A 26,521-nucleotide genomic window follows, 5' to 3' on the forward strand; every position below is an offset into this window, starting at 1 on the left:
GATGTTTCCCCTGCCACACCCCGCTGTCCCGGGGAGGTAGAATCCCCTGGGACACGTCCCCCCGGGCCCCCCGGTCCGTGTCCCCCCGGTCTCCCCCGCTCCGTGTCCCCCCGGTGCCGCCCGCGGCTCCACGTGGAGGGAAGGCGCGGGGCGCGGGGCGGGGGGGGGGGGGGGGGGGCGCGTAGGGGGCGTGGCTTCACCGATGGGCGTGGTTCCATCCAGCGGGGGCGTGGCTTGAGGGGCGAGGGGCGTGGCCTGCGGCGGAAGTTGGGGGGCGTGGCGGCGCGCGGCCGTCGCCGCGGAGGAGGGAGGGAGCCGCGGCGGCGGCGGCCGTGGGAGGGCGGCGGCGGCCCGGTGCGACCCGGCCCGCCATGCGCCGGTCGTAGCCATGCAGCGAGCCGAGCTGCGGGAGGGGGAGGCGGCGGCGGCCGCCGCGGCCTCCTACCGGGTCCTCAGCCGCCTGCTGGGCTACGGGGCCGGGCCGGAGGCGGGCGCGGCGGGCGGCGGCGTTAGCGGCGCGGCGGGCGCCGGGCCGTTGGGCCCCGCCGGCGGGCGGCTGCCGGCGGCGGCGGCGTTACCGGGGGGTTGCGGGGGCCTGCGGGGCCCGCGACCGCCGCCGCAGCTGATGGTGTTCCGCAACGCGGCGGAGGGGCGGCCCGGCGAAGAGGGCGGCCCGGCGGCGGGAGGCGGGGGCCCGGCGGGCGGCGGAGCCGAGCTGCTCTGCCCGCGGCACCGCTGCGCCCTGGAGCCCAAAGCGGCGGCGGGCGGGCTGGAGCTGCAGCTGGCGGCGCTGGGGCTGCGGCCGCCCGGGCTGGGGGCGAAGGGGCCGGCGGGCTGCCCCTGCCCCTGCCTCGGCCCGCCGCCGCCCGCCGGGCCCGCCGCCGAGGAGACCAGCGACGCCTTGCTGGTGCTGGAGGCGCTGGAGCCCGACGAGACCGGCAGCTGTTCCGAGGAGGAGCCCGGTTCCCCCGGCCGCGGAGCCGCCCGAGCCACCGGTAGAGGAGCCGCCGGTACCGGCCCCGCGCCGCCGCCCGCCGCCCCCGGGGGAGCCGGCCCCGGCGCCAGGAAGGGCTCGTTGAAGATCCGCCTCAGCCGCCTCTTCCGCACCAAGAGCTGCAGCGGCGGCTCGGCCACCGGGGAGGCCGCCGGGGCCACCGCGGAGGGCCGGCGCACCGGGGAGCTGCCCGCCTCGGCCGGCAGCCTGACCGACGTCTGCGGGGCCCGTGGCCGGGAGCAGGAGGCGGGCAGGTACGGGGGGAGATGCGCGGCCCCGGGGGTGGTTTTGTGAGGGCCGGGACGGGGGTTGCGGGGAGCAGCCGCCTGCGCCGATGGCAGCCGGGAGAGCTTGGGGTTGTCACGGGTGTGAAAGCCGGGTGTGTGGTGGTGTGGCCCCGCAGCACCGGGGGTGAAGGGACACCGGTGCTGTGACGCCTTGCTGGGGGTGGAGGGTGACCGTGAGGTGTGGGTGCCATCCTGCAGACGGGCACCGTGGTCGTCCCTCAGCTCCGAGCTGGGCTCAGGCCTGTCCTGAGCGGCTGCCGAGGCCTCGTCTGTCGGCCGGCACAGCTGGAGCACAGCTGGAGCAGCAGGCAGAGGAGGAACGCGACGCACCGGGCCCAGCATCCACAAAGGGCATGTGGAAAAGCATCCAGGAGCGGGACTGGTGGTGGTGGCTCGGAGGAGGCGCTGGAACCCGGGGTGCTGCGGGCATCGTCTGAGCGAGGAGCTGGTGTGTTTGGTGACACCGCACTGAGATCCGAGGGGCTGGTGTTTGCCTCTCTTTCTCTCCTGTGTCTTCCCAAATGATTTCCTGAGGTTTGCGGGCGCCGCAGTCGGACTCTGGCCTGGGTGGTGGTGGGTGCTGCTGCGGGGCGCTCTGCTTTTCTGGTGCTTCATGCCAGGACGTGGCCGGAGGAAGCACTGGCAGCCGGAGGGTGGCTGGGTCGTGTGTTAGAAAGGCTGGAGGGACAAATCCTGGGACCCGTTGGTGTGGGACCCTGTTCCTCAGCCCTGCTCCAGTGGTGCTGGCTCTCCTTGCCCTGCCCCAGCCTTGTGTTTCAGCAGAAGACACGAGCCGGGGAGGGTAAAGGGCTGCCCCGGCTCCGGTCGGGATGTGCCTCCTGTGCTCCAGAAACCACTTTGTGTAGCGTTTCCAGCAGCAGAACTGAAATCCCCGGTGGAGGAGGCAGGAGAGCCAGCCCGGGAGCAGCATCCAATAATTGAATGGACTCTGATTTCCCTGCGGGGTTAATTAACCTCGCGTACGGCTTTTGGGGTGTGTTGCCTCCTCAGTGTGGCTGAAGACTGTTGGTGGATGAGCAGGAAACTTTCTCCAGGCTTGCTCTGAAGATGCTGACCTTGGGTCAGGTGTGACCCGCAGCCCTGGCTTGGGGTGACAAAGCCATTTCAGCTGCCTAAAAGGCAGCCAGGCTGTGGCGGAGGCCAAAATTACCTCCCCTTTGAAGCTTCTGAGATGGGGCATCCTCAATTCCTGCGTCAGGTCCCAGGCCTGCAGCCGGTCGGGGTGTCCGAGTCCTCCCCAGAGTTCCTGTGCCCACGAGGGGCTTTGCTTTTGTGTGGGGGGTGATGAAGCAGGTTTATACAACGGCTTCATTCCCCGCAAATGACTAAATGGGCCTCAGATGGCGAGCCGAGTTGCCTGTAATGACATAATGTTTCGCTAATGGGCTTGTGGTTTATTCGGTCCTTGCACCGGAGGAGAGCGAGGAATCCTGGGGACCTCCCCGCGCCGGGATGGGGCGATGGAGCGTCGGCGGTCGTGTCTCAGCAGGCCAGGAGCAGAGAAGCCGCCGTGTCGCTGCCCGGGGAGTTCCGTGGTCACTTCTCGTGCTCCGGCGTCGCGCAACTCCACCGCGCTAATTATTTTAACAAAGGTTACTTCAAGGTGCCTGATGCAGCAACTCTTGTGGTTCAGGGACGACTTGGCTGCTTCCCGTTCCAGGAGTCCCCTCCTGCTGCCGAGGGCTGGATTCTTGGAACGGGATGGTTTTTTGCTCCCGTGCTGGTGGGCTGCGGGGGTGTTTGGTGCCAACGTCTCTCCTGCCAGGACACTGCGGTTGAGGGGATGGTTCCTGTTGGCCCCGGAGGTCTGGCCCCGCTCTCGTCGGCGAGGGTGAGCGGCTGGGGACACTGGGATGTCCGTTCTCTCGTGAGCAGGTTAGACGCGGTTTGGGCGTCCTGGGAAGTGAATATTTGGCCTCAGCAGAGGCTGTTTTTCTTTCCTTCTCCTTTGCGAGTGCTCTGGTCCCTCAGTTCAGGGATAACTAGTGCAGTAACTTCATTTTCTGCTGTGATTTTTGCCTTAATGCCACTCTAGCGAAGGCTGTTGGCTACTTTGCACCCAGCTGCGTTGGTTGACTGGGAGGGGAAAAAAGTCCACCTTTCCTTGGTTCTGCCAAGAGCTGGAGGTTGTTGGCCCCCAGCGTGTGGCCCCCATTAATACAGGATGGATCTGGTGTTCGCCGCGTGGTTGCCCGTGGCCGAGGACGTGGCCTCAGAGCAACTTTTGGGTTAATTCATGGCTCTTCTTGCTATTGAGCTCTTGTTCCTGCCTTGCAAGTGTCTGCGGGCTGGTGGGGAAGGATGCTCCCCTGCTCCGCGGTGGGTGTTATCTAGCCCAGCTCTTCTTTTAAACATGCTTAAGAAGCAGAATTCCAGGTGTTTGGAGTTCTGCCCAAGTTTCCCCATGGTGGTGCCGGTCCTGGAGGCGCAGCTTCACCTCCCAGCAGCGGTAAGGAAGGAAACCAAAACCCGCCCGGTTATCTAAAATCAATAGGTGGGCTCTGCTGAGCTGCAAGAGGCTGAAGAACTAAACGTGGAGAGACCAATGTGCGGCTTCTCCCCCGGCGCCTGCGTGGTGGTGTTTCAAGGTTCTATCAGTGAAACCGCTCTTCTTTAGAAGCCCCCGGGTGAGACTTGCCTTGGTTTTAGCAGGGCAGTGCCTGGGATGCGTGAGGGAAATGCCGGCTGGGAAGGCGGTAACCGCAGCTATTGCGCAACCGGTGGGTATCTCACCCTAAAAATCCTTATTTCCTGGAGTTCAGGGGGTTTCCCAGTTTTGCATGCAAGAATCCACGCGGAATCTGTCCACGGCGTTCCTGAAGGGCGATGTCCACCTTCGGCTTTCTTCAGGGCAGCGCTGACCCGGCGCAGCAGCGGTCAGGTACCGCTCACACGGAATCACTTCTCCGGGGGTTTCGGCATCGTTTGGATGCTGCGGAACTTGAGGGCAATGAGGAAGAATGGCAGGACGTTGTTTTGGTGGAGGCGGGGTTGGGAAGCGGAGGATTCAGTCCACGTGAAATCGTTTCCCGCTCTCACCCCGCCGCTGCTGGCAGCCTGCTAGAGATGAGAACTCTCACAAATCGATGGCTGTAAAACGTTGGCGTGAAATGGAGCCGTTTTGGTAACGGCAAAATGCCAGCGATGCTCCTTTGCGCCTGGCTTGGTGGGTGGGAGCGGAGCTGTGACTCTCGTGCGAGGTTAGTTGGTGTTAGTCCAGAGGGCAGTTTTGTGTGCGACTGTGTGGCTGAGAATCGGTGAATTGTTCTCCTTGGTGGGGGGGAGAGGAATCCAACCCTCGAGAGGCTTAAAATGAAAACCCTTCCAAACATTTCGGTGGGGTTTTATATATCAGGATGGCGCGGGTTCTTAGTGTCTTTATTTGCAGGCTTACGGTATGAAAGGTTTGTTCGCAGCTGCGTGACGCAGTGATGTGTCGGGACAGCACGGGGAGGTCGGGCTGTTTGGAGTCGCCTTGTCTCGCCCGGCGCAGACCGGCAGAGTGGTACGGTGGGTCGTACCGTGGGTGCTGGAAAGACCTCTGTCAAATCCGCAGCGCACCAGAGCTGTGTTTGTGCTCAGCTTTGTTCTTGGGGGTCCCCTCCCAGGTGGGAGTGAGTTTCTGGCACCGGGGACGCGTTTCTCTACTCACCCCAACCAACCGTGGATTCAAGTCCTTGGGGGGGGTGCCGTGCTCCGTGCCTCAGTTTACCTGCATTTTCTCTGCCTATATCTTGATAAAGCCTTTTAGTGGTGCAGCAGGGAAGGCGCTGGAATGATGGTTTTGTGTGGGGAGAGCACAGAGCTGGCTGCAGCGTTGTTATAAAGCTGCTGGTCGGGACAGCAAGCTCCGTGGGAATTGCTGGTATTGCTGGGTTCTTATCAGAGATGCGTTTTCAGCTGTTTCCATCCATCTCGACAGCTCCGGGTTTAGCTCGCCTGCCCTTCACCTGCCTTTGGGAAGCCTTTGGGGAGATGGTGTCCTGCAAGCGCAGCGCGAGGGCATGCGATGCGCGCGCTGGAGGCGCAACCCCTAATTGCGCAGGGACCCAACCTGTTTGTCGAAGGCATTTGGCAATGCCCGATCCAGAGGAAGAGCGTGACGGCTGTTGTGAAACAGCTTCTTGGCTCCGGTTACCATACTTGCTTGGGGTTTTTCTTTCCAAAGACTTTATTAATTACCTAGTTAGAGATTTGCTTCGTAGCAGGACGGAGACCTAGCTTTACTGGTTGACTGCCCTACTTAGGCCACAGCACTGCTCTAGCAGTGGAATAAACAGGCGGCGTTGAGCTGTCTCGAGCTTCCGTAAAGAACGGGGAAGGTTCTCCTGGTTCGAGAAGGTCAAATGGTATTTTCTTCCAGTGGGATGCGCCGCGTCTCCTCATCTCTCCTAATGATGTTTTGGTTTTTTCTTTCTTCCAATAGGAAACACAGACTGACAAGAACTCAAAGTGCCTTTTCCCCGGTTGTGTTCAGCCCCCTCTTCACAGGTAAGGATTCGGAAGGTTTACAGCATGGCCTTTCATTTTTGCGATGAAGAGAGCGGTGTGTGCTTAACGATAGACACTGAACGCTGCCTCCACGTGCAGCCCGGGGTCTCTGCGGAGGGTCCCTCTGTCCTGCTTGGCCTCAAACCCTGAACAAGAGGAGCTGTGGAGAACGTGCCTGTTGCACGTCAGCGTTTTGTAATTCCTCCTGTTGAAAGGCAAGTTTGAGTTGTGCTCTCGGGGGGGGAGGTCCTTCCTCCACCCAGGGCTGTTGGCATCCGAGTGGTTTGGAAAATCCCCTGTAGATCAAGTGCAGTTTGGTGTTCCCATCCCGGGGTTTGAGAAGGTCTAAGACCAAGCGGGACTGATGTTGGCGGCTCTGCTGCATGTCAGCTGGGGGAACTGAAAGCTCTTTTGTGGAGTGCTACCACCTTCTTCTGCGTGTTTCCCCCCTCTCCCCATGTCCTGCTGGTTTATGACCTTCCCTTTTCTACTGGGGGGGGGGAAGTTGGCTGGTTTATATATGGTGGGAGGGGGAAGTCCTGCTCTGCTGGCAGCTGAAAGCTGCAGTACCGAAAAGCTCCTGGTCATGGTCATGTGCCTCTTGTGGCGTGGGCTTGCTGTCAGAACCGTCCTTGCCACAGGGCTGGGGGCTTCCTGGGGAGAATCCTGTCTCTAGAAGTGCAGGATTCACAATCTAAGGTCACAAGTGAGTATTTTTCAGCTGTGTGGGGGTTTTACGCGGCTTGTGATGAAGGTCGGGTTCAACATAAATTCATGTCGAGGGCCTTGCAGAGCAAAGGAGTCAAAGTGTGATGGTGTTGTGGTAGCTGTGTTGGGAAAAGCCGGTGGGTAGAGCTGAAAACCTCCTGCTGCTGCTGGTGTTGGTGTCTGAGAGTGTCTGGAGAGCTCGGGGGGGTTGTGTTCCGGAGTGGGCTGAAACCCTCTTTGGAGAGCAGCGGTGAGGTCTCGCTGAGAACTGGCTCAGCTCTCAGAGGAGTGACCTTCAAGGCAGAGCATTCGTTTGATTTGCCTGAAGTCAGGAATTGGAAGCTGCCGATCCGCTCCTTGGGGTTTCTTGCAGGAGTGGAGTCACTCGGGGGGGAGCTTGGCTGTGGTGGTGCTTCTTCCCTTCTCCATCCCTTCGGCCCGTGTCCTGGTAGCGGGTGGCACGCAGGGGACATGCTCCATGCGACTGGCTTCCTCGGCGTCATGTGCGTTTATGTAGCAAATCAAGGCCGGTGAGAGCCGAAGCTGCTTCTGCCGCTTTGTCAGCTGTTGCTAAGGGGAAGTTGTGGGTGTAAAAAGTGTAATTCTGTGTGCTGGGTTACGTGGATGTGTGTGCGGAGCCGCTTGTCCTCAGAAGAAACTACAGAGAAGAACCCGGAGTTGACAAGTTTTTGCTTTAAATTTGGGAGGTTGATTTGATGAATTGTTAGCTTATGCTACTAACCACTTTTAAAATTACTTATGTCAATTTTTGACAGTTGGGGGAATAGTGGCAGTGCCCTCGTAGGAGGTTTTTCCTTGGCAGAAGACCATGGGACTGTCCCCAAAGCGAATGTCTGGATTTTAACTGCTTTGGTTTGTTGGTGACTTCTCTGGTCTTACCGCAGGGGTCTCGGTTCCTTTAACGGCTGCTGTGTAGGGGATTTTCTGAGAGTGAGACCACCGAAGCGGGACAGAATTCAAATGCCTGGCCCAATTTGCGTGAGTTTTGTGGTGATTTGCTTTCGGGCTAGCATGCGGGGCGAGCGGGGGACCTTTGGGAAGGCTGTTCCTCGCCTCTCGGAGGTGCCGGCTCCGTAAGTGCAGCGCTGCGTTGGGAAGGACTGGAGAGCTGGGTTCCCGCAGCCCCTCTTACTCTGGTCGTCTTTTGTTTTTCTTTGGACAGGACGAAGGCAGCCCAATGGCTTTATTTTTAGGGTGTGGAAATGAAAGAGTGGCTGTGGGTGCGCGTGTGCGCTCACACCCATAAGTCCCCCAGGGAGAAGGGCCCTCGGATAATAACCGGCCCTAAAGACTCCTCTTAACGTGGCTTATTAATAGACAGGACGTTTAAAAGCAGAAGGAAGCCGAGTCAGTGCTGCCCTGTGCGATGGGCGGTGAATGCGTTGCCAGGTGCTTGCCCAGAGGTGGGTGACGCCGTGTGCCGCGTCCGGAGCAGGAGGAGGTCCCTGCCCACAGGAACCGAAATCTAAGGCAGCCACATCTCATTGTCCTTGAGACCGTGGTTCGGGATGGTTTGGTTGGTGTTGGTTCATCAGAGCCTGCTTAGACTGATTTTTATTTTTCTTTTTTTTTTTTGGAAAAAAAGAATAATGCCTTGGCGGGTGGTAACGCCACGGAGGGTCTGCTTGGGATTTGGGTGTTTTCCTTTTGGCTCTGTGCCCGTCCGATACTGATGCTTTGACCTTGATTTGGTGCTTCATTTCTCTCCCATGAATTTTACACCGATGTTAAGCTTTTCTGCTTTTAAGTTAGACATCGCGGTTTTTTGCACCGTTGTTTTTCCCAAGCAGTATTCTGGATCCAAAGCCTTTAGGCTTCGGTGAATTCCAGTTATTTAATGTAAAAGCCCGTCCAGCTCCCACTTCTTAATTTTAAGAGCTGGTACCCTCGTGGCCTTTTGGGTAAGAGGTGTTTGGGTTTGATCGTCTAAGGCCTTGGTAGGCAAACTCAGACTGCCGTCAGTGGGAGCGTTACCTGAGGTGGGTGCCAGCGGGTGCCGCGCAAACCCGCGAAACCATTTCCCAGGCATTATTCAACGTGCCGTCGCTTTGCACCATTGATGAGCTTTGCCTGATCGGTGAACGCGGTGCTGCAGAGGTCTCGCAGTGCCTTTTTCATCACCTCCTCCTGGTGCCGGACTCCGGGGTTCAGCCACGCGTGCTGGTATCCATCATTCCCTTCTGGGGAAGGTCCTTGACCTTTGTGCTGCGCTCGCGGAGTCGATCGATGTCCCAAAAGCGTCGCAGCAGGGAAACTCCGTTTGAAAACAACTAATGAGATCGTCCTCCAAACCCCGTGGAGGTTCCTGCCCCTTCCCCTCTCCTCCCGCCTCCCCGCGCTCAGCCTCTGCGTGCCCCGGCGACGGTGCCGTACTAACGGTCTTGCTCCACCAACCTTCAGGTGAAACAGTGTCACTGGTGGACGTGGACATCTCTCAGCGAGGACTGACCTCCCCTCACCCTCCGACTCCGCCGCCGCCACCACGAAGAAGCCTCAGCCTGCTAGGTACCGTCCCGGAGAGCATCCTCTGCCGCGCGTCCCTGCGGGAGCGTAGGGGCTGCCAGTCTGCCCTCGCTGGGACAGAGGAGAAGCATCCCAAGTGTCCCCAGCAGTGGGCTCGCTGCCCGCTCCTCTGACCCCGGAGCGTCTCTGTCACCCTGCCCCTGCAGAGGGTTTCTTGCTGTTTCTCTTGCATCAGCTGGGAGGGGAGGGAGGTGATGGAGCACTGCGGGTGGGACATGATGTGCTGGTTTCATAGCGTTTCTCCTGCTTTTGGAAACTTTCCCCTCTTCCTACCCATCGCCCAGCAAGGCCAGTTCCCTTCGGGGCTCTCTGACTGGTGGGACTGGAGGCTGAGCTGCTCCGTGTCCTCCTCTGGAGGAGGCTCCTCTGAGCCGGAGCAGCTTAGGATGGGTAAAGTCAATCTTAAACTGCATGTCCTGTGTGCTGGGTCTGTGAAATCTCCTCTAAATGCCTGTCTTGTGCTGCAAACTGCGTGCATGGAGCGAGCTGGGCTGGACAACGGCCTCCTTGGCTCTGTGCGCAAGGGGCCGAGCAGCCGCCCGCGCTCAGAAGCACGAGGAGGATGGGGAGCTGCTGGTGGGAAGCTCCGTCTTCTCCTCTCCTCGCGCAGGCTGTGCTCTCAGAGCTCGCTTTCCTGTTTTCTGAATCTCTCTTGCCTCTGTTCTCTCCTAGATGATATCAGTGGGACGCTGCCTACATCTGTCCTAGTGGGTCCGATGGGTTCCTCCCTGCAGTCTTTCCCTCTGCCTCCGCCTCCTCCGCCCCACGCCCCAGGTCAGCTGAGCTTTAGCAGCAAAGCTCTGCCTTTTCCCTTCAGGGATCTGGTCTTCGGGCTGTTTTTTCTTTATAAGCTTTAAGGCCGCACTTTGGGCTTTAACAGCAGCGGTGCTGCCAGCTTTGCCTGCTTGGGGACACGTTGTCCTGCGCTGCTGGGTGCTCGGGTACCGGCGCGTAGGCGCTGGTTTCCGTGTGATGTGGCTCTCGTTGCCCACGGTCGTTTTGCTGAAGCTTTCGATTGCACCAGCTTTATCCTCAGCTCAGCGTCTCCCGTTTTCTCGGATTCCTCTGGGAGGAAACCCGCCCCGGTGCTCGCTGTGTCCGATAAGGTGCCAGGGAAGAGCCGCGGGCGCAGGTTGAGCGCCGGAGCCCCGGCTGTGACAGCCAGCCTGGCGTGCGGTCCAGCTGAACGGCACACGAGGAGGTTTCTTGCGTTTTTTCCCTTTCGCTTTTGGTTTCCTTCAGGACGCAGAGGGTTTTAACTGCCCCTTTTTCAGGACGTGTGTCCGTACCTTCCAGCCCGTGCCGCCTGGCGCTTCCCTCACCTTGCCTCCGCGCTAGCGTAAGGCGAAGGCACGGAATTAGTCACCTTGGAAGAGCCAGGGAGTGACTCCCGCTGTGTCCTTCACAAGGACATTGTCCTGCCATCGCTCAGCCTGGCTCCCTCCTCCGCGCCGCAGCTCTGTCCCTGCTGCCCTGACCCGCAGAGCCGTGCGAGGGGGGCGGATGGGGTGGTGTGTCCTCGGGGGAGCTCCCCACGGGTGACCGTGGTCCGGGCTGTCTCTCCCTCTGCAGACGCCTTCCCGCGGATCGTCCCCCTGAGACCCACGGAGGCGATGCCCGGCCAGCCCCCCCCGCACCTGCAGTGTCCGCTCTACCGCCCGGACTCCAGCAGCTTCGCAGCCAGCTTGCGAGAGCTGGAGAAGGTAACGGGGAGGGGGACGGCGGTGGCGTCAGCCGGAAGGGAAAGACTGTGGGTCCAGGCCCTGGTTTTGGGGACCGATCCTCCCTTTTACACAGCTGGGAGGATAAGATTAGGATTGGACTGAAAAAAACCTCCTGCCTTTCTCCCAGTGAGGTCTCTGAGTCTGAAAAGGCATTTTGTTGTGCGTGGAAGGGGTGTTATAGTCTCAGCTGTTCTTTTTTCTGGATGGCAAGGGATGTGATGGTGTGTGCTCAGCCGGGAGCAGCGAGTCCCAACCATCCATATTCCTGGGTAGATACAACCAGGCGCTTCCAATTTGGTGTTTAAAGGGAATTAACACGAAGTTCGGTTGCTGATTAAAGTCTTTTCTTGCTAGCATCTGCTGACGTTCTGTCTCTTTTCCTAGTGCGGGTGGTACTGGGGACCAATGAACTGGGAGGACGCAGAGATGAAGCTGAAGGGGAAGCCGGATGGATCCTTTCTGGTCCGAGACAGTTCTGACCCTCGTTACATCCTGAGCCTCAGCTTTCGGTCGCAGGGCATCACCCATCACACCAGGATGGAGCACTACAGAGGTAAGAGCCGCGGGCGGACCCAGGGATGCTGCTGACAGCGCAGGCCTGTGGCTGGGGACCAGCCCCATCGCGAGGTCCCAAACCAGTGCTCTGGGCACAGCGCGGGCAGAAGAGGGGGAGCAGCGGCAGCAATGTGTCCTCGCTCTTGTGTTGAGGTTCTGCAAGAGGCCTTAGAATCACAGAGTCACAGACTGGTAGGGGTTGGCAGGGACCTCTGGGGATCACCCAGTCCCACCCCCGGCCAGAGCAGGGTCACCCAGAGCAGGTGGCACAGGAACGCGTCCAGGCGGGGTTGGAATGTCTCCAGAGACGGAGACTCCCCCACCTCTCTGGGCAGCCTGTGCCAGGGCTCTGCCACCCTCACAGCAAAGAAGTTCCTCCTCCTGTTGAGATGGAACTTCCCAGGGGCAAGTTTGTGCCCGTTACCCCTTGTCCTGTCGCCAGGCACCACTGAGAAGAGCCTGGCCCCATCCTCCTGACACCCCCCTTGAAGTATTTATAAGCGTTGATAAGATCCCCCCTCAGCCGTCTTTTTTCCAGGCTGAAGAGCCCCAAATCCCTCAGCCTTTCTCCATCAGAGAGGTGTTCCAGTCCCCTCAGCATCTCGGTGGCCCTTTGCTGTCCCCTCTCCAGCGGTTCCCCGTCCTTCTGGAACCGGGGAGCCCAGCACTGGCCCCAGTGCTCCAGCTGGGGCCTCCCCAGGGCAGAGCAGAGGGGGAGGATGACCTCCCTCGGTAGGATAACCTCCGCGAAGCTGCGTTTGACTTTGCTTCTTGTGCCTCAAGCAGCAGCTCCCCTTATAACTCTGGAAAACTGGGGAATACGAGCTCCCCATGCCTGTCCATGGGCCTGGCTTTGGAAAACTGGATTTGAAGAAAATGACGATGGCGAGGTCTTTGGGATCCTGCGTCGCTGAGACGTGATGTGCAGCAAGAGTCACCATTCCTGGCTGTCAGTGCTTCCCAAAACGAAGCTTGTTTCCTTGGGAAATGAGAACTGATCTCTTGATGTCACAGCTTGTCACCTTGCCGCCTTCTCCCCGTGTCCCGGGGCTGCTCGGTGGCGGGACCGGCTGCAGCCTGCGCCAGGCTGAGCCTTTAGCTCCACCGCGGGGTGTGTGTGGGGGGGTTATTCCGAGAACTCCTGGCACGCTGGGTGTGCCCTCTCTTTCCTGCAGCGCTCGCCCTCCTGCGCGAGCTGCTTCTCGCCTCGCCCACACGCTTTGTCCGCGCGTCGTCCCCTGTGGTTTTCTGCTCCGAAGCCCTGCACAGGCAGCTCCGGCCGAGCAAAACGCCCGAGAGCCTCAACGCGCGGGGGAAGAAGCTGCCCTGGGACCAGGGGGAAGCTTGAATAACAACTCCCCGTAGAGCCTTGTCATTAAATGTGCCTGCAAATAATGGCTTCCCGGCCCGCCTGCTGCAGAAAACAGTGGTTTGCAACCTTTTGCTCGCCTTTCTCGCCTTTTTGCCCTTGCCCCAGGGATGCCGCTGTTGTCTTCCTCCGCTCTCATTGTGGGGCTGAGAAACCTGGCAGCGCCTCTGCCCTTGAGCCCCTCTCGTGGAAAGATGCCCCAGCGTTCATTCTAGCCCATCGGGAACCGGTTCCCCTATCCATTGTGTAAGGAGGAAGGATTTTCATCACCCCATCCTTATAGAAATTCCAAGAAGCTCTTGCAGCAGGAGGGAGTTGTGAGGCTGCTTGTCCAGCGGATGCTTTTCATCGTTGACTTCTGGAGCAAACTTCTCTTGCTGCTGGTCCCGTTTCTTGTTTTGGGGCCGGCATACGTCTATTCTGGGAGCTTCCGCAGCCAGGTGTCCTTCCCTTTCCTCAAGCCGTCCTCCTCACCGCACGGGTTGCAGGTTGGTGCTGCCGCCTGCCCCGGAGCAGCAGTTCCAGCCGTGGTGCCGCGTCAAGGATCCCATTTTGGGTGGGCGTTGGGAGCCCTCCGCTCCCCCTGCGACCGGCTGCCGCGCGCTGAATGTGCTGCGGCAGCGGGGAAAACTGCAGACCCGAGCACTTCGATAAACCAATGAAGGTGACAAATGGCGAGGCTGGGGGAATGGTAGAGAGAGAGATGCCTGACCTTCACATTACAGGTAGAGGAGAGGAAGAAACCAGAATTTCTTTGTCTTATTTTAGGCGAGCTGGGTGGGCGGGCTGGGGAGGCTGGTGTTTGTGCTTCGTCCTTTGCATCTGCAGCCGCTTTTAAGGGCTCGTTCAGATCCTTTCTCGTTCCTGAGCAGAATTACTTATTTTTGTGCTCGCTGATCCTGGGTGTTTCGCAGGTGCTAACCGAGATCGTTGCTTCCAAACTGGTCCGTGGCGGGGGCGAGAGGTTTCTTTTCCCAGTCAATCCTACCAGACCCAGCCGCGGGGAGAGGAGGTGTGTTGTAACTGTTGTGGGCTGCGTATAGCCCTTCTAGTGCTCGTTTCTGTCCACGCTGTAGAAATCCACGAGTGCTGGACACCCTACAGAGCTGCTGCCTCCAGTTTTCCTCTGACAGGTCGGTGCTGCGAGGCCTGGGATGCTGCCGGGGGAGCTGCTCGTCCAAAAACTCCCTGGTCTGGGATGTATTCCTACTGGATGCTCCCAGTTTGGCTACGCCTCCTTAGCATGAGGGCTTTACGTGGATGGCAGGGTGTTTTCCAAGTCTCTCCACTGCCTTTCTGGGTGATGGTGCTTGTGCAGAGGGTGCTGCCACACACCTCCCACTGGAATGTCCCCCCCCCTGCAGGCGTGAGCCTGGGTCTGGCTCCTGATGGGCTCCGTCCTAAGCCAAGCCCTTATTTTCTCATTTTGCTGCTCGTGGCAAAGCTCTGAGCTGTGTTGGCTCTTGCTGGAGCACTGACAAATCCACAGGTAGAAAGGGAGACACGGGGGGGGGATGTTGGCAATTAAGGTGGGGGGAAGAGGGCTGTGTTCTGTCGAGGAAGGGGTGGCTGGTTGCGGCACAAAGGTCGTGAGACTGGTCTGACTCGAGGCGTACGCCAACCTGCTTAGAGATCTGCGAACAGGTTGGAGGACCTGCTTTCCCCCGTGTTGCCCGTCTCCGGTTTCGTTGTTTGCCACTCGAGCTCGATGCGTAGTCGTGTCGGGTGGCAGGAGTGGGGGGGACCGTGTCGGTGTAGCTTGGCCCTGGTTCTAGCTTGATGGTTATTTGAATTAAGGTGTTTGAAACAGCTGGCAAGAGCCCAGAGCGGCTCCTGTGCCTGCCCTGAAACGTGATCCTCTGGCAGAAGAGGCCTTTAGCACCTGGGTCACTGTTTTCACATACCTCTATGTGGGGGCTTAACCCTTTCTTCGGGAGAGCTGTAGATGGGACACCGCGGAGGAGCAGCAGTATCTGCTGATGCTCTCTGTCTTTGGGTAGTTTAAGTTTTGGACCTAGCAGTGGTTTGCGGGCTGTTTCCAAGTTCAGGCAAGCATGACTTGTGGCCGTGCTTGGGTTACGCCGGTCACGTTGTCCTGTCTTTCTGTCTGTCTTCGGCTCTTGGAGGGCACTGGTTCCAGTGGAACAGCATCGCTGCAGGCTGGTGCCACTGGTGCTCCCTCCGAGTGCTCTGTCTCACCCCAGCTGTACAAGAAGTAGGTGTTTACCTGGTCTTTGAGAACATCAGACTCGTGCCTGACTTGTCTCCTCTTGCCACCAGTGCTCCTGTAACATCAAACCTTTTCTGTTCTCTTGGAAGGGACCTTCAGCCTGTGGTGCCATCCCAAGTTTGAAGACCGCTGCCAGTCTGTGGTGGAGTTCATCAAGAGAGCGATCATGCACTCCAAAAACGGGAAGTTTCTGTACTTCCTCCGATCCAGGGTTCCAGGTGAGTCTCCCGCTCTGAGTCTGGGGGATGTTTTGCTCCGCAATTAGCTGCTGGTGTGTCCCGGAGAGCCCGATGAATGTGGATTTGGTCTGCTGCGCTCAGTGCCCTGGCCTGCATCCTTGCTCGCCCACTTCTCAGAAGGCAGATCTCTCACTCAGCAGCTGCACCACGTACTCGTGGTGGTGAGGAGACTTCCCAAAGCCTTCCTTCCAGGAGTATGGAAATGCAATACCATCTCACACTACGACAGAGCCGGTGACTGGAAAGCTACTCCCTCAACAAGCAATTACTTGGCTACTAAAACTCTGCCTTCTTCCCTCCCCCAGTCTCAGTACAGCTGTTCTTATGAACCGCTCCACGCTTTGTAGTTTCCCGGCTCTCCCTTAGCTGAGACCCACCGGGGGCTGTCGAGGGGGGAGGCGTTAAGCCGAGCGTGTGGGAGCGTTTCCAAGTGTGAGCTCAAAGTGAGCCTCGAGCGATAGATCGTGTAGATTCGGGGTCCCTGGAGGGGGCGGCGATGCCAGAGCCCATCAGCGGGCAGGTGCTTGCAGGCGAGGAGGGAGTGCTGGGCAGGCTTTGTTGAAGCCTGTTGGATTGCGTGCCGTTGGGATTGCAGAGAGCTTGTTTCCCCGTCCATCAAACCCTGATTCCTTAAATGGGCTAAATCCGGGCAGGCAACTGGACCGGTATCTTCTGTATCTCTTTTTTTTTCTGGTTTTCGCTCACCTGTCGAGGTGTACCAGAAAGCTAGCCAAAAAATCCAGTGTGAAAGGGAGGGAAGAGTCTGCCAAATCAATAAATATGCGCCTTATTTGTGAGACAGCAGCAGTGGGGACAGAATTTGGAGGTGGTGGGGGGTGAGCGGTGATGCTTTGAACCAAAGGGAGCAGGAATGGGAAGGCTGCCGGGGTGAGACGGGTGGCAGGAGCAAGAGGAGTGTCTGGATTGCCGCGGCAAGTGAAATTATACTGAAATTTGCTCCTTACCCGTATTGCCGTCATGCCTGCAGGCCCCGACGGGGACAGTGACCTCTCCGTGGCACCGCGGCATGGAGAGGATTCGGCCCAAAGAGTTCCTGTGGAATTCTTGTTCCTCTTGTGGAAGAGGCCGGAGGGGAGGAGATGGGACCTTCCCTCCTCAGGGCTCCCGGCAGCGCTGGAGCCGCAGCCCGGATCCGTTCAGTGTTGCCCTCTGCTGCAGACACCGCCAATAGCTGGAAAACTGATTTATAACGTGGCCAGGCTTTGGGGAGGAGAGGGCTGCAAAGCTGGTTTTGCAACGTACCCAGCCTTCACAAAACTGTCTCAACCTAAAAAATCATTTGCCTTCCTGATCCCGAGATCTCTTCCCCTCGAGAATAGGGCTTGGAGGGCTTAGGAGTCCAGGCAAATACCTTGGAAAGGACTTGCTCTAGAAAAACATCACTGAAAAAGAAAATACGCCCCCCAAAAGAGAGCCGTGCACCTGCTGAGGAGTCCCTTGTCCCCCCCCGGTGCTGCTGGCCCCAGGTCCTGCACCTCCCCATCTGCGGCCAGCGATGGATGTGGGCACTTCTTAGAGCCGCTGCGCCTTGATCCTTTGGAAAATGAAGTCTCCCGCCGATGCCCGATTATTTTTATTTTTATTTTATTAGCGGGAGAATATTTAGGATCTGCATCTCCCCAGTGTGCTCGTTAGCGCTGTTCTCCGGCTGAAACGCTAAGTGCTGCTCGGAGGAGGGGGCTATTTCCAGCTGGCATCTGGCTCCTGGCAGTGAGGCGCGTGGCCAGCGCGGCGTGTGGGGCTCGTGCTGTCCCCGCCGCCGCTGGCCGGGCTCCCAGAGGCCGATTCCTTTTCGGTAGGAGAATAAGGAAAGGAAGGGAAAGGGGGTGGTGGTGGCAGAATCCAGCCTTCAATTGATGGCTGTTCTTTGCTTGCTCAAAAGCTGGCTCACAGCTTCCTGGGCTGCCTGGAGCGGTTTTGAGCCCATCTTAGTGTGAAGAGCTTTCCCTTTTCTCCTTTCACTCCGTTGCCCTCAGAGACAAGCCAGCAGGAGGGGGTTAGAGCGTAACTAGCTCTGAATCTTTCTGTAAAGACACATAAAACCTTGCGCTGTGAACGAACCCAGCTCCCAAAGATCCTGCCGGGTGCTCCTGCCGACCCCTCGGTTCTGGGCGTTCGACTGTTGCTCTTAACTTTGGGGGAGGAGGAGGTTGTGGGGCCAGGGTGGTGGTGGTGGGGGGGACGGGTGACTGGATGCAACTCTCTCTCAGGCCCGCGAGGTTGTTCCCTGCGTGGGGAGGTGGCTGGAGCGAAGCCGCCGCCGCCTCTGCCTTTGTGCCCGGCCTCGTGACCCCAAGAATGAGCAACTCTGGCACAGCTTGAGCTGACCAAATCCCCCAGCTTTTTAACGCCTCGCTAGAACTACCCGAAGGGTTATGCAGAGCAAAGCCTACGTGCCGGTCATGCTGCTCGCCTTCTGCTTTGCCTTTCTCCTGCATCCTTTCAAAACCCAGTTGCTTCTCAGTATAAAGCGATGCATCCTCTACTAGCCCGGGGGGAGCGGGGCGGTTCGGAGCTTGCCGTGGCCCAGGGTCTGCTTTTCCACAGCCACCCCATCGCGTCAGAGCTGCTGTTGCCTAGTTCGGAAGGCTGGGGATATTCTACAGCCGTGAGAGCATCGCCCCTGGAAGGTTTGGCTCCCCCGTCCCAAGCGTCTCTGGAAGCACTGGGCTCCTGGGGGCATCAGCCGTCGGGTACAGCCTTGCTGAGAGCTCCCGTTCCCAAAAGCCAGCTCTTCCTTTCTGAATCAGTAGCGGTTCCTTTCTAATATAACACTTCTCTCCGATATTGCTTTTTTTTTTTTCCCCCAAAGGTCTTCCTCCAACGCCTGTCCAGCTCCTGTATCCAGTCTCCAGGTTCAGCAATGTCAAATCCCTCCAGCACCTTTGCCGCTTCCGGATCAGGCAGTTGGTCCGAATCGACCACATCCCTGAGCTCCCGCTGCCCAAGTGAGTCTCGAGCACCGGCCTGGGGACCCGGCTCTCGCGTTTCCTCCTTCACCCTGGCCGCAGCAGGCGATGCGAAGGCGTCTCTATCTGCAGCGAGGGCTCGGGGGGGGCGCAGTTGACTTTTTCCGCCTTGGGACGGCGAGATAAATGCCCTGTGGTGCGTAGGGATGCCTGCGGGAGCGGTGACCCGCTGGGGTGTTACCTGCCGGTGCCACAGCCTGTTCCCGCTGGAGGTGACGCCGCTGGGTGGGTTGGGGGAGAGGTTCCGCTTTATCCTTCGCGGAGGTCGGTGTGGTTGTGGCTCAGGGTTAAAACTTCTGCCCCGTGCCTTCCCCAGGCCCCTGATCTCCTACATCCGCAAGTTCTACTACTACGACCCGCAGGAGGAGGTGTACCTGTCGCTGAAGGAAGCCCAGCTCATCTCCAAACAGAAGCAGGAGACCGAATCCTCCACGTAGCGAGGCTGCCTCGCCCGGCTTGTTGCTGTCACTGATGGTACGTGGGTGCTGCGGCTCCGTGCACCGTCCCGGGGCGGGGGTCAAACGTAAATCGCTTTGTTCCCTCTGATTCAAAAAAAAAAACAAAAAAACAAAACACCTAAACAAACAAAAAAAAAAAAAAAACAACAAAAAAATCCCACAAAACCCTCCCGAAGAAGCGGTGGCTGTTCACTCCATGGTTTTTCCCATCTCCCCGCTTTCCCTGGGGAGGGGAACACGGCTTCCGCTGCTTTCTCCTGCCTAGTTGTGCCCACACAAGCCCGTGCCCGCTCTCCTGCCAAAGCGGCTGCAGTCCGGGGCAGATCCTGCCGCAGCGAGCGGGCCGTTTGATCCCTCTCCCTTCTCTCTTCCCCGTTAGGAATTTGGTTGTTGCCATCCTGTACCCGAGTCAGGCTGTGGTAGGGAGGAGGCACGGGACGGGGACGCCTGCTTCTGCGCCGCCGCTTCTGCTCTCCAGCTCTTTTGTACAGAGAAGAGGGTTCCAGACTCCGAAGAAGCACAGCGGAACGGGAACGAGAGCCTCGGCTCCTGGCGGAGGCGGAGGGGCTCGGAGGCAGCTGAGCCCAGCTCGCGGACTCCTTTGCAGAACAAAGAATGTCACGGCACTATTTACAATTTTTTGAAAGTTTTATTTTTGATGTCGTCATTTTTTTTTTTGGTTTACTTTTTTTTGGTTTATTATTTTCAGCATGAGAAATAACTGTCTTTATGATCAGCTGAATTTTAGTATCCTCCCTTGGAAACCTCCAGGTGGGGAGTGAGAGAGAGAGAGAGAGAAGGGGACTCTCTGGGAAGATCATCCGCTCCAGGCGTTATGGCAGGACTCTTCTTTGGCCCTCTCCAGAGGGGAAGCAGCCGGAGAGCTGCTTGGAGGCAGACGGAGCCAGAATCCCATGCAGCTATGTGGAATAACCTCTGGGAACACGGAGCTCTGCCCCGCGGCAGCTGTGTGGTTCCCCTGCTTTTCTAGGATTTGGGAGAAGAGGAGCGAACCTACTCTTGGGCAGCCGAGCTTTGCAGCTGGATTTGCAGGGTTGGTCCTGTATGATTTTTAAGGATTCCTTCCAAGGAAGGAAAAGAGCACGTGAGCCATTGGGATGTCCTGGAGCCTTCTGCCAAAGGGAACGGTTCCTGCCGCGCTGGGGCGCGAGGGCTGCTCCGAGGAGGAGGCGTTTTTCCCTTAGCAAACACTGGAAGATGTTGCTGAAGCCCCGTGAGAAGCAGAAGGAAGGTGGCAAAGCCGTTGCCGTACCTGGTGCAGCAGTCCCTGGACCAAAGGTACTCGCTGCAGCGATGTCGGTCTCGCAGAGCCGTGGGACCTGCACTTTTGGCCTTTCTCTGGCTGCGTCCAGAAGCTGTGAATGAAGTGGTTTTCTGTAGAGCTGTGAAGGATCCTGACCAGGAGCCGCTGGGGCATTAAGAGGCATCTTTGGGGTGACTTGGAGCAAGAAATGGATAACTGAGGGTTCTTCTGGAATGGCATCCGCTCTCTTCGAGCTTGCTTGCTGCTTCCTCCTCTTCCTGGGATGTCCGTGGAAGCACCAGCAGTTCAGAAACAGTAAAGCCAAGAGAGCGGGTAGCTCTCGCTGCGTTTCGGGGCTTGGCACTGTCTGAAATAACTCCCCACACCCCTTCGGATCCTGATCTGCTCTTTCGTCCGCTGCAGCAACCACAAAGGGGTTGGGGAAGCTTAAAGTTGGCCCAAAGTGACGCTGAGAAGTCTGGAGAAGCATCTTTCCTCCTGTATTTAGGCGAGCGATTGTTCCTGTGCTCTCAGCCCGGGGGAAGGAAACGCTCCGTCCTGCAAGTGTGGTCTGAAGAGTGCGTGACCCGGGTCTCCGGATGGGAGATGGGTCCCCGCCGAGCTGGCTGCTGTCACTCGGGAGCTGCTGGGACTCTGGTCTTGCCCTGCAGAGCGATCTGTGTCCTGGAATGGGACACAGTTGCGTGGATCTTAAAGCAGCCTGGAGAAAACTCCGGTTGTCTGCCTCTGCCAAGCGACGCTACGAAGGGTGCTAACAAATCCCGCTCCCCCTCTCTCCGCCGCCACCTCTGGCCTCAGTTTTGGTCTTGGAGAAAAAGTATGTTTTTTTTAAAAAGGGTTTGGCTTCCAAGTGAAACTAATAACTAAGCTTCAAAATCTGTAGAAATACCTCATGGGACGCTACTCACTACTGACTTTGCGTTGTCGGGGCAGTGGTTATCGGGACGGGGGAGCTGCCCCAAGACGTGCTGAACAGCATATCCTGACCCTTGGTGACACTGGGGCTAATCCAGTCTACAGCTGCCACGTCCCCTCTGTGCGGGGACCGGCGTCCGTCCCTCCGCAGCCGCGTCCCCCCCCGTCCCCCTCGGCCGCAGACCTACGGCTCGCACCGAGTTATCAGCGGAGCCTGCGAATAAATGCAGCTGCTTCCATTAAAACGCACAGCACGTGGAGCGCATGTCGGCGCGGGGGGACGCAAAAAGCATCTGTACTTGTGCAGGTGACACTCGAAGATCGGCTCACCTGGCCCCGCTGCGTCCCGGCTCTCCACAGGCTGAGGACTGGAATCTTCCAACTTATCTCTATGCTGGAAAGGAAAACCTTCCCGAGAGCCAAGCCAGGGCTGATGCCTGGAGTGTCCAGCTCCGTGCCAGCCGGGAACGGTGCACCCGGTGCGCGTGTCTCCACTCGAGCTTCTCTCCACAAAGAGACCCCGGAGGCGAGGACGCGACGGCGGGGGCTGGTGCGTGTGGATAGGCGATGGCCTGCGGGATGTGTGAAATGGGGGAAGCTGTGAGTCTCCCCTTGCCAGAGCCGGGGAGAAGCCGGTCCTCTCCCGAGCATCGCGGCAATAACAGCGTTTCCCCTCCTTCCTTCCCCGTTCTGGGATGGAGAGGTGCGGGTTAGATGGGGCAGGGAGGGAGAGCATCCGAGCGGGTGAGCAGAGTGGGGAAAACTGGTGCTGGCCGGGCACTGGGAATGGGTGCAGAGCCCGTCCTGCCCATGCTGGGCTTGCCTGGGGTGAAAACACACAACCTGCCCTGGGGTGGGTCTGGAGAGTCCGTCCTGCACCTCTCTGTCCCCCCCCGGACCTCCCTGTGTCCCCCCTGGAGCTCCTCGTGGCATTTGGAGCTGTTGAAGAAGCGGCCAGACTTTAGGGGCAATACTTGAATTACATGAATTTGGTCAGTCGTCGCTGTCCTTGGGAGGGTTTCTCCCAACCTGCTGCTGCTTCTGCTGTTACTTGAACCCCCTGCGCGTCGGGGGCCGCCCTCCCCACGCGGAAGCCAGCAGCAAGGCTTGGGCTCTGTCCGCAGCAGCCGAAATGAGGATGGAAACGTTCTCTGGGGTGTCGGGGAGGGGACGGTGGGACGCCGGCGTGTCCCGCTGATGCGCGCGGCGTCACCCGTAGCCGCACGAGACCCACCTGCCCCCCGGGAGCGGTGGGGACGGCTCTGCCATGGGGGCGGCAGATGCTCTTCATCCTCCCCGGGGCCCTGCTCCTCCTCTCCTCGCTCCAAGGCAGGCGGGGGGGCAGACGGTGGCTGGTGGTGCTGGACAAGATCCCACCCTTCGCTGGGGTTAACGGCCCTCCCTTGAAATCCATTTAAAATAAAGCTATTCCTAGAGCTCCTTTACATCTCGGTGTAAAGGGAGGGAGGGACCTGACCTGCTGTTGGGGCATGGAGAAGGGGCAGAGGTTTTGTTTCCAGGCTGGATGTGAGCGGAGCGGGCTCTGCCGAGGGGGCGATGGGCTTCGCGGACACGGGTGACATCTCAAAGAGGTGGCTCCGTCCTGTCTTGCCGTTGGATCCCCGTCCCAGTTTGGGGAGGGACACCTCATGGTTGTGTCCTAGCTGGAATGTTTGGGTGTTCGGTTTTTTTTTGGTTTCTTTTTTTTTTTTTTGTAGGCTGGTTCTGGAGGTTGCTCTCATCCTGCTGATTTGGGGAAAAATTTTTACAGCCTCCTCTGTCCGACCTTGAATTCTGCAGAGGTTGGTGCCATCCTCCCCCCTCCATCAGGGACCGGAGGCAGACGAACGATGAAACGGACCATAAAAACTACCAAAGCGCAGAAAGTACACACGGAAAAGGTGCTTTTTCAGCAGGATGGGTGCAGCCCTCGGACGGGTGTCGTACCCGGGTATGGGGGTGGCAGATCCCCGGGGACACGGTTTGCTGGAGCCGCCTGCTCTGCGCGGAGACCCCCTCCTCTCCCTCCGCCTCTTTCGAGGCCGGGGGGGGGGGGAAAGGACCTGGTTCGCTCCCGATAAGCCAGGACGGTTTTCTCACATGGAAATTTTCAGCTCAGCGTCGACTTCCTTGGGGCTAGAGGAAGGGGAGGGAAAAAATTCATCCCGAGCTTGGTGTTTGAGACCTGCTCGCGGGAACCAGCTGAGCCGCTCGCGCGAGAGGGAACGGGGCGGGGGGGGTCTGGAAGCAGCAGGCCCCTGGCGCTGACGCATCTGGCCAGTTTTTAAACCCTAAAAGTGTTTTTAATGGGGACCTGTGTCGCCCTGCGTGTGCCTGAGGGAGCGCGGGGGTGCGGGGAGGGGTGCCCCGGCCGGGCAGGCTCTGGTCGGCGCCAAAGTCTCGTCGGGGAGCGTTTTGGGGAGAAAAGGGCTGGTTTGCCAAAGGAAGGATCTTCTGCTCCCACTCGTCCGGGAACTGGCCCTTGTCCTTCGCTCTTGGCACTTCCATCTGCCCTCGGGATGGTTTTACCCTTAGCATTGACCCCCCCAGCCCCCCTCGCCTTTCAGGGATGGGGGGGATTTATCAGCCCCCCCTGCAGCGCTCCCCTCGCTCCCCAGCCAGAGTCTTCCAGGTGAGACGGGGCAGGCGGGACCCCCCTCCCCACCATCCCCCGGGATCTGGGGGGTCCCGGCGCCGCTGCCTCCCACCGTGCCTCCAGCTGAAAAGCACAACCGGTGCCCCCCCACCCCCAAAACCACCACCACCCCCCCCAGATCACTGCTGGGCAGCGAGTAACACTGGATCCGGACTTGCTTTTAGAGGAGGCAGGAGCAGATCTCGGCAGCTCCTCGCGCTGCTCGTCGCCAGGACTGTCGAACCGCCCTTTGGTAGAAACGCAGCTTTGCTTCGTTTTATCTTTTTTTTTTTTTCTTTTCTTTTTTTTTTTTTTTTTGGTGTGTGCTTAATTTATTAAAATAGTTGCTGTATAATTTATTTTCATAAACTATATTAAAAAGTTACTAAATGGTAAAAACAGACTTGCAGGCCAATCTTTCAGAAGGAGAAAAAAAAAAAAGATGATGATGATTTTTTTTTTTTGATATAAACAAACAAATGCACTTTTGGGTGTGTTTGGTTATTTTTGGGAGTGGGGAGGGGGAGCCTGGCTGTACCTGTGGGTTTGTCTGTATATATTGTATTAATAGGCATGTTTGGCCTCTCGTGTGGAGACGTTAGTGACTGCTGCAGGTCCTGGGGGGGAAGCTGGCGTGAAGCTCCCTTTTATTTTTATTTTTATTTTTTTTTTCTTTTGTAAGCCGTCAGTGAGGGAGAGCTGACTTCTGTGTTTGTAACCCATTTCTAGCGTCGTTTTGACCCATGGTTTGGGTTTGGGTTTTGGTTTTTTTTGTTTGTTTTTTTTTGTTTTTTTTTGTTTTTTTTTTTTTTTGTTGGAGGGGGGTGGGAAGGGCAGAGAGCGGGGGTTTGAAATAAAATCATTGGAAATTGTTGTATGTGCCGTGTGTTGGCTTCAGTCTGCAGATGCTGAACCTCCCCCCGCCCCCCCAGGGGTTTGGAGTCTGACCTGGGGGGGGGGGGGGGGGGGTGTGTGCTTTGCCCCCCGCTTCCAGCATCCCTGTAAGGAGATGGGGATGTGGGAGCTGGGATGGGCACACGGGAGGTGGGCACCAGGGGGATGGGCACCCCCAGGTCCGGCTCCTGCCCCCCAGCTTGGCCGTGGCCCCCTCCCCAGCCCCTTCCCCGGCTGCGGGAGCCACGTGCGGTGCTCCCCCCCCCCCCCCCCCCTCCGCCGAGGCGCTTTGAACGCCCCCGAGTTTGGCAGATCAAAGGCTGCGGAGCGACAGAATGGGGCTGAAGCGGGTGGCACGCAGCCCCCCCCCCGCGGGGGGCTCCCAGCCTTGGGGGGGCTGCATCCCCCCTCCTCCTCCTCCTCCTCCTCCTCCTCCATCACCGGCTGTGGGGCAGCGAGGGGGTGTCGGGGGGGGGGGGGGGGGGGGGCAGTGGGGCTGGGGACCCCCCCCCCGCCGTGGTGTTGCCCCCCGGGAGCGGCCCCGCTCTCTGCCCCGGTGCCCCCGGGCGCGGTCCCGGTCCCGGTCCCCAGGACAGGGCTCTGCGTGGGGACAAAGGCCCCATTGACGGGGCCAGACGGACACTCCAGGCGGGATCCGGCATCTGGGGCCTCCTGGGAATTTTTTCCTTGGCTGCTGTGAGGCCTGGGGCGGGGGGGGGGGCTGGAGCCGGGATGCCGAGGGCCCCCCCTCCGTCGCCCGCCTGCAGGCAGGATGCTGCGGGCAGAGGAGGGGCGGTTTTGGGGGTTTGGGGCAGGGACGGTGACACCCCGGGACTCGCCCTCGACAAAGAGGGTGCCCCAGGGTGTGGGGAGCCCCGGGGCGGGGACGGGGCCCCCCCTCGCTGCCCCCCACGGCCCCATAAAGCCCCTTTGTCCGGCCGCCTCCCAGCCGCCCCGGAGAAGCCCCAACATGGCTGCGCTGCGCAGAGCTTATTTTTAACATCTCATTAGCATCAGAAAGCAGCAAATTTCCCCCCCCCCCGCCTCCCCGGCGAGGTTCCGAGCCCCCAGACAAAAGGCGCTTTCTTCCCACCCGCGCTCCCCGCTCGCCTTCCCCCCCCCCCCGCCCCCAGCCCCAGGGGTGCAGGATGGGGCCCCCGGGGGACCCCCCCCCCCAGCCCCGATGGGTCCCCAGGGCCAGTGCGGTGCGGTGGCCCCGGTGTGCGGGGGGACCCGGGGGGGGTTGAGCATCGCTGGCACCCGGTGCTGCCCACCCTGCACCCAGGTCCCAGCCTGGCAGCGTCCCCGGCCGAAAAAAAGCCCATTGGGGTGTCACTGCGCTGCTCCCCCACCCCTAAGACCCCTCCTCGGCCCAAATCCCGAGGCCGGACTGACCCGGAGGTGGGGTACAGGGCATCCTGCTGCCCCCCAGTGTGGCACCAGCTCAGGGCCGGATGGTGTTGAGGGGATGGGGCGAGTGCTCTGGCCCTCCTCATCCTCACTCGCACCAAGGCACTGGGGCAGATGTGGGCCCATGGAAGGGAAACTGAGGGACAGCCCAGGGCCATGGAAGGGAAACTGAGGCACAGTATAGGGCCGTGGAAGGGGAGCCGAGGCAGAGTGTGGGGCCGTGGCCGGGGAGCCGAGGCCAGGCGCGGGGCTGGGTGCTCCTGGCCGAGGCACGCAGGGTGCTGGCAGTGCCCCCAGCGGGTCACCGAGCTGCACTGGGCCTGGCACCGGCACTGCCTCCGAGCTAATATTTACCCAGGCTGGAGGGCTTGGCTGCAGCGCTGGGAAATGCCGCAGCTGGGCCAGGGGCCACGAACCCTCCGCTCCGCTGCTGGATGCAGCCAGCATCACCCGCCCGCTGCCCTGGTGCCACCCCAACCCTGGGCACAGCCACCGGCCCCGGCACCCGTGGGACCCCTGCAGTTGCCGGGGGCCGCCAGGAGAAGGGAACTGGGTGAGCGGATGGATGGAGGGCTGGGGGAAGGAGGGAGGTGGGCGATGAGGAGGGTGGGATGGAGGGGGGTGGGTGGGGAGAGGTCTGGATGGATGGGCTGGGGGGACAGAGCATGGCTGGGGGGTGGTGGATGGACGGATGGATGGATGGGTGGGTGGGTGGGTGGATGGGTGGACGGACTGACCCACGGACAGACAGACGATTTGTGGATGGGCAGGA

At 59.4% G+C, this 26,521-nt stretch overlaps 1 protein-coding gene across 4 annotated transcripts; it reads left to right on the forward strand.

The window, feature by feature from the left end:
* Window positions 1-325: 325 nt before the first annotated feature.
* Window positions 326-24,544, forward strand: SOCS7 (suppressor of cytokine signaling 7). 4 transcript variants are annotated; one of them, XR_012584145.1, is made up of 11 exons: window positions 328-1,248; window positions 5,729-5,793; window positions 8,923-9,027; window positions 9,718-9,819; window positions 10,618-10,748; window positions 11,154-11,322; window positions 15,013-15,141; window positions 17,996-18,131; window positions 18,469-18,626; window positions 18,990-21,360; window positions 22,529-24,544. XR_012584145.1 is itself a non-coding variant. In XM_074561936.1 (10 exons), the coding sequence occupies exons 1-9, from the start codon at window positions 389-391 to the stop codon at window positions 18,587-18,589; spliced, it is 1,818 nt and encodes a 605-aa protein (XP_074418037.1). In that variant the 5' UTR covers window positions 328-388; the 3' UTR covers window positions 18,590-18,626; window positions 18,990-24,544. The 4 variants fall into 4 exon arrangements, 2 of the variants coding, with proteins under 2 accessions (XP_074418038.1, XP_074418037.1); XR_012584144.1 differs by having other exon boundaries at window positions 18,990-19,909; window positions 20,012-24,544; XM_074561936.1 differs by having other exon boundaries at window positions 18,990-24,544.
* Window positions 24,545-26,521: the final 1,977 nt, after the last annotated feature.

The sequence above is a fragment of the Larus michahellis genome, chromosome 18 (genome assembly GCF_964199755.1).
Source record: "Larus michahellis chromosome 18, bLarMic1.1, whole genome shotgun sequence".
NCBI lineage: Eukaryota > Metazoa > Chordata > Aves > Charadriiformes > Laridae > Larus > Larus michahellis.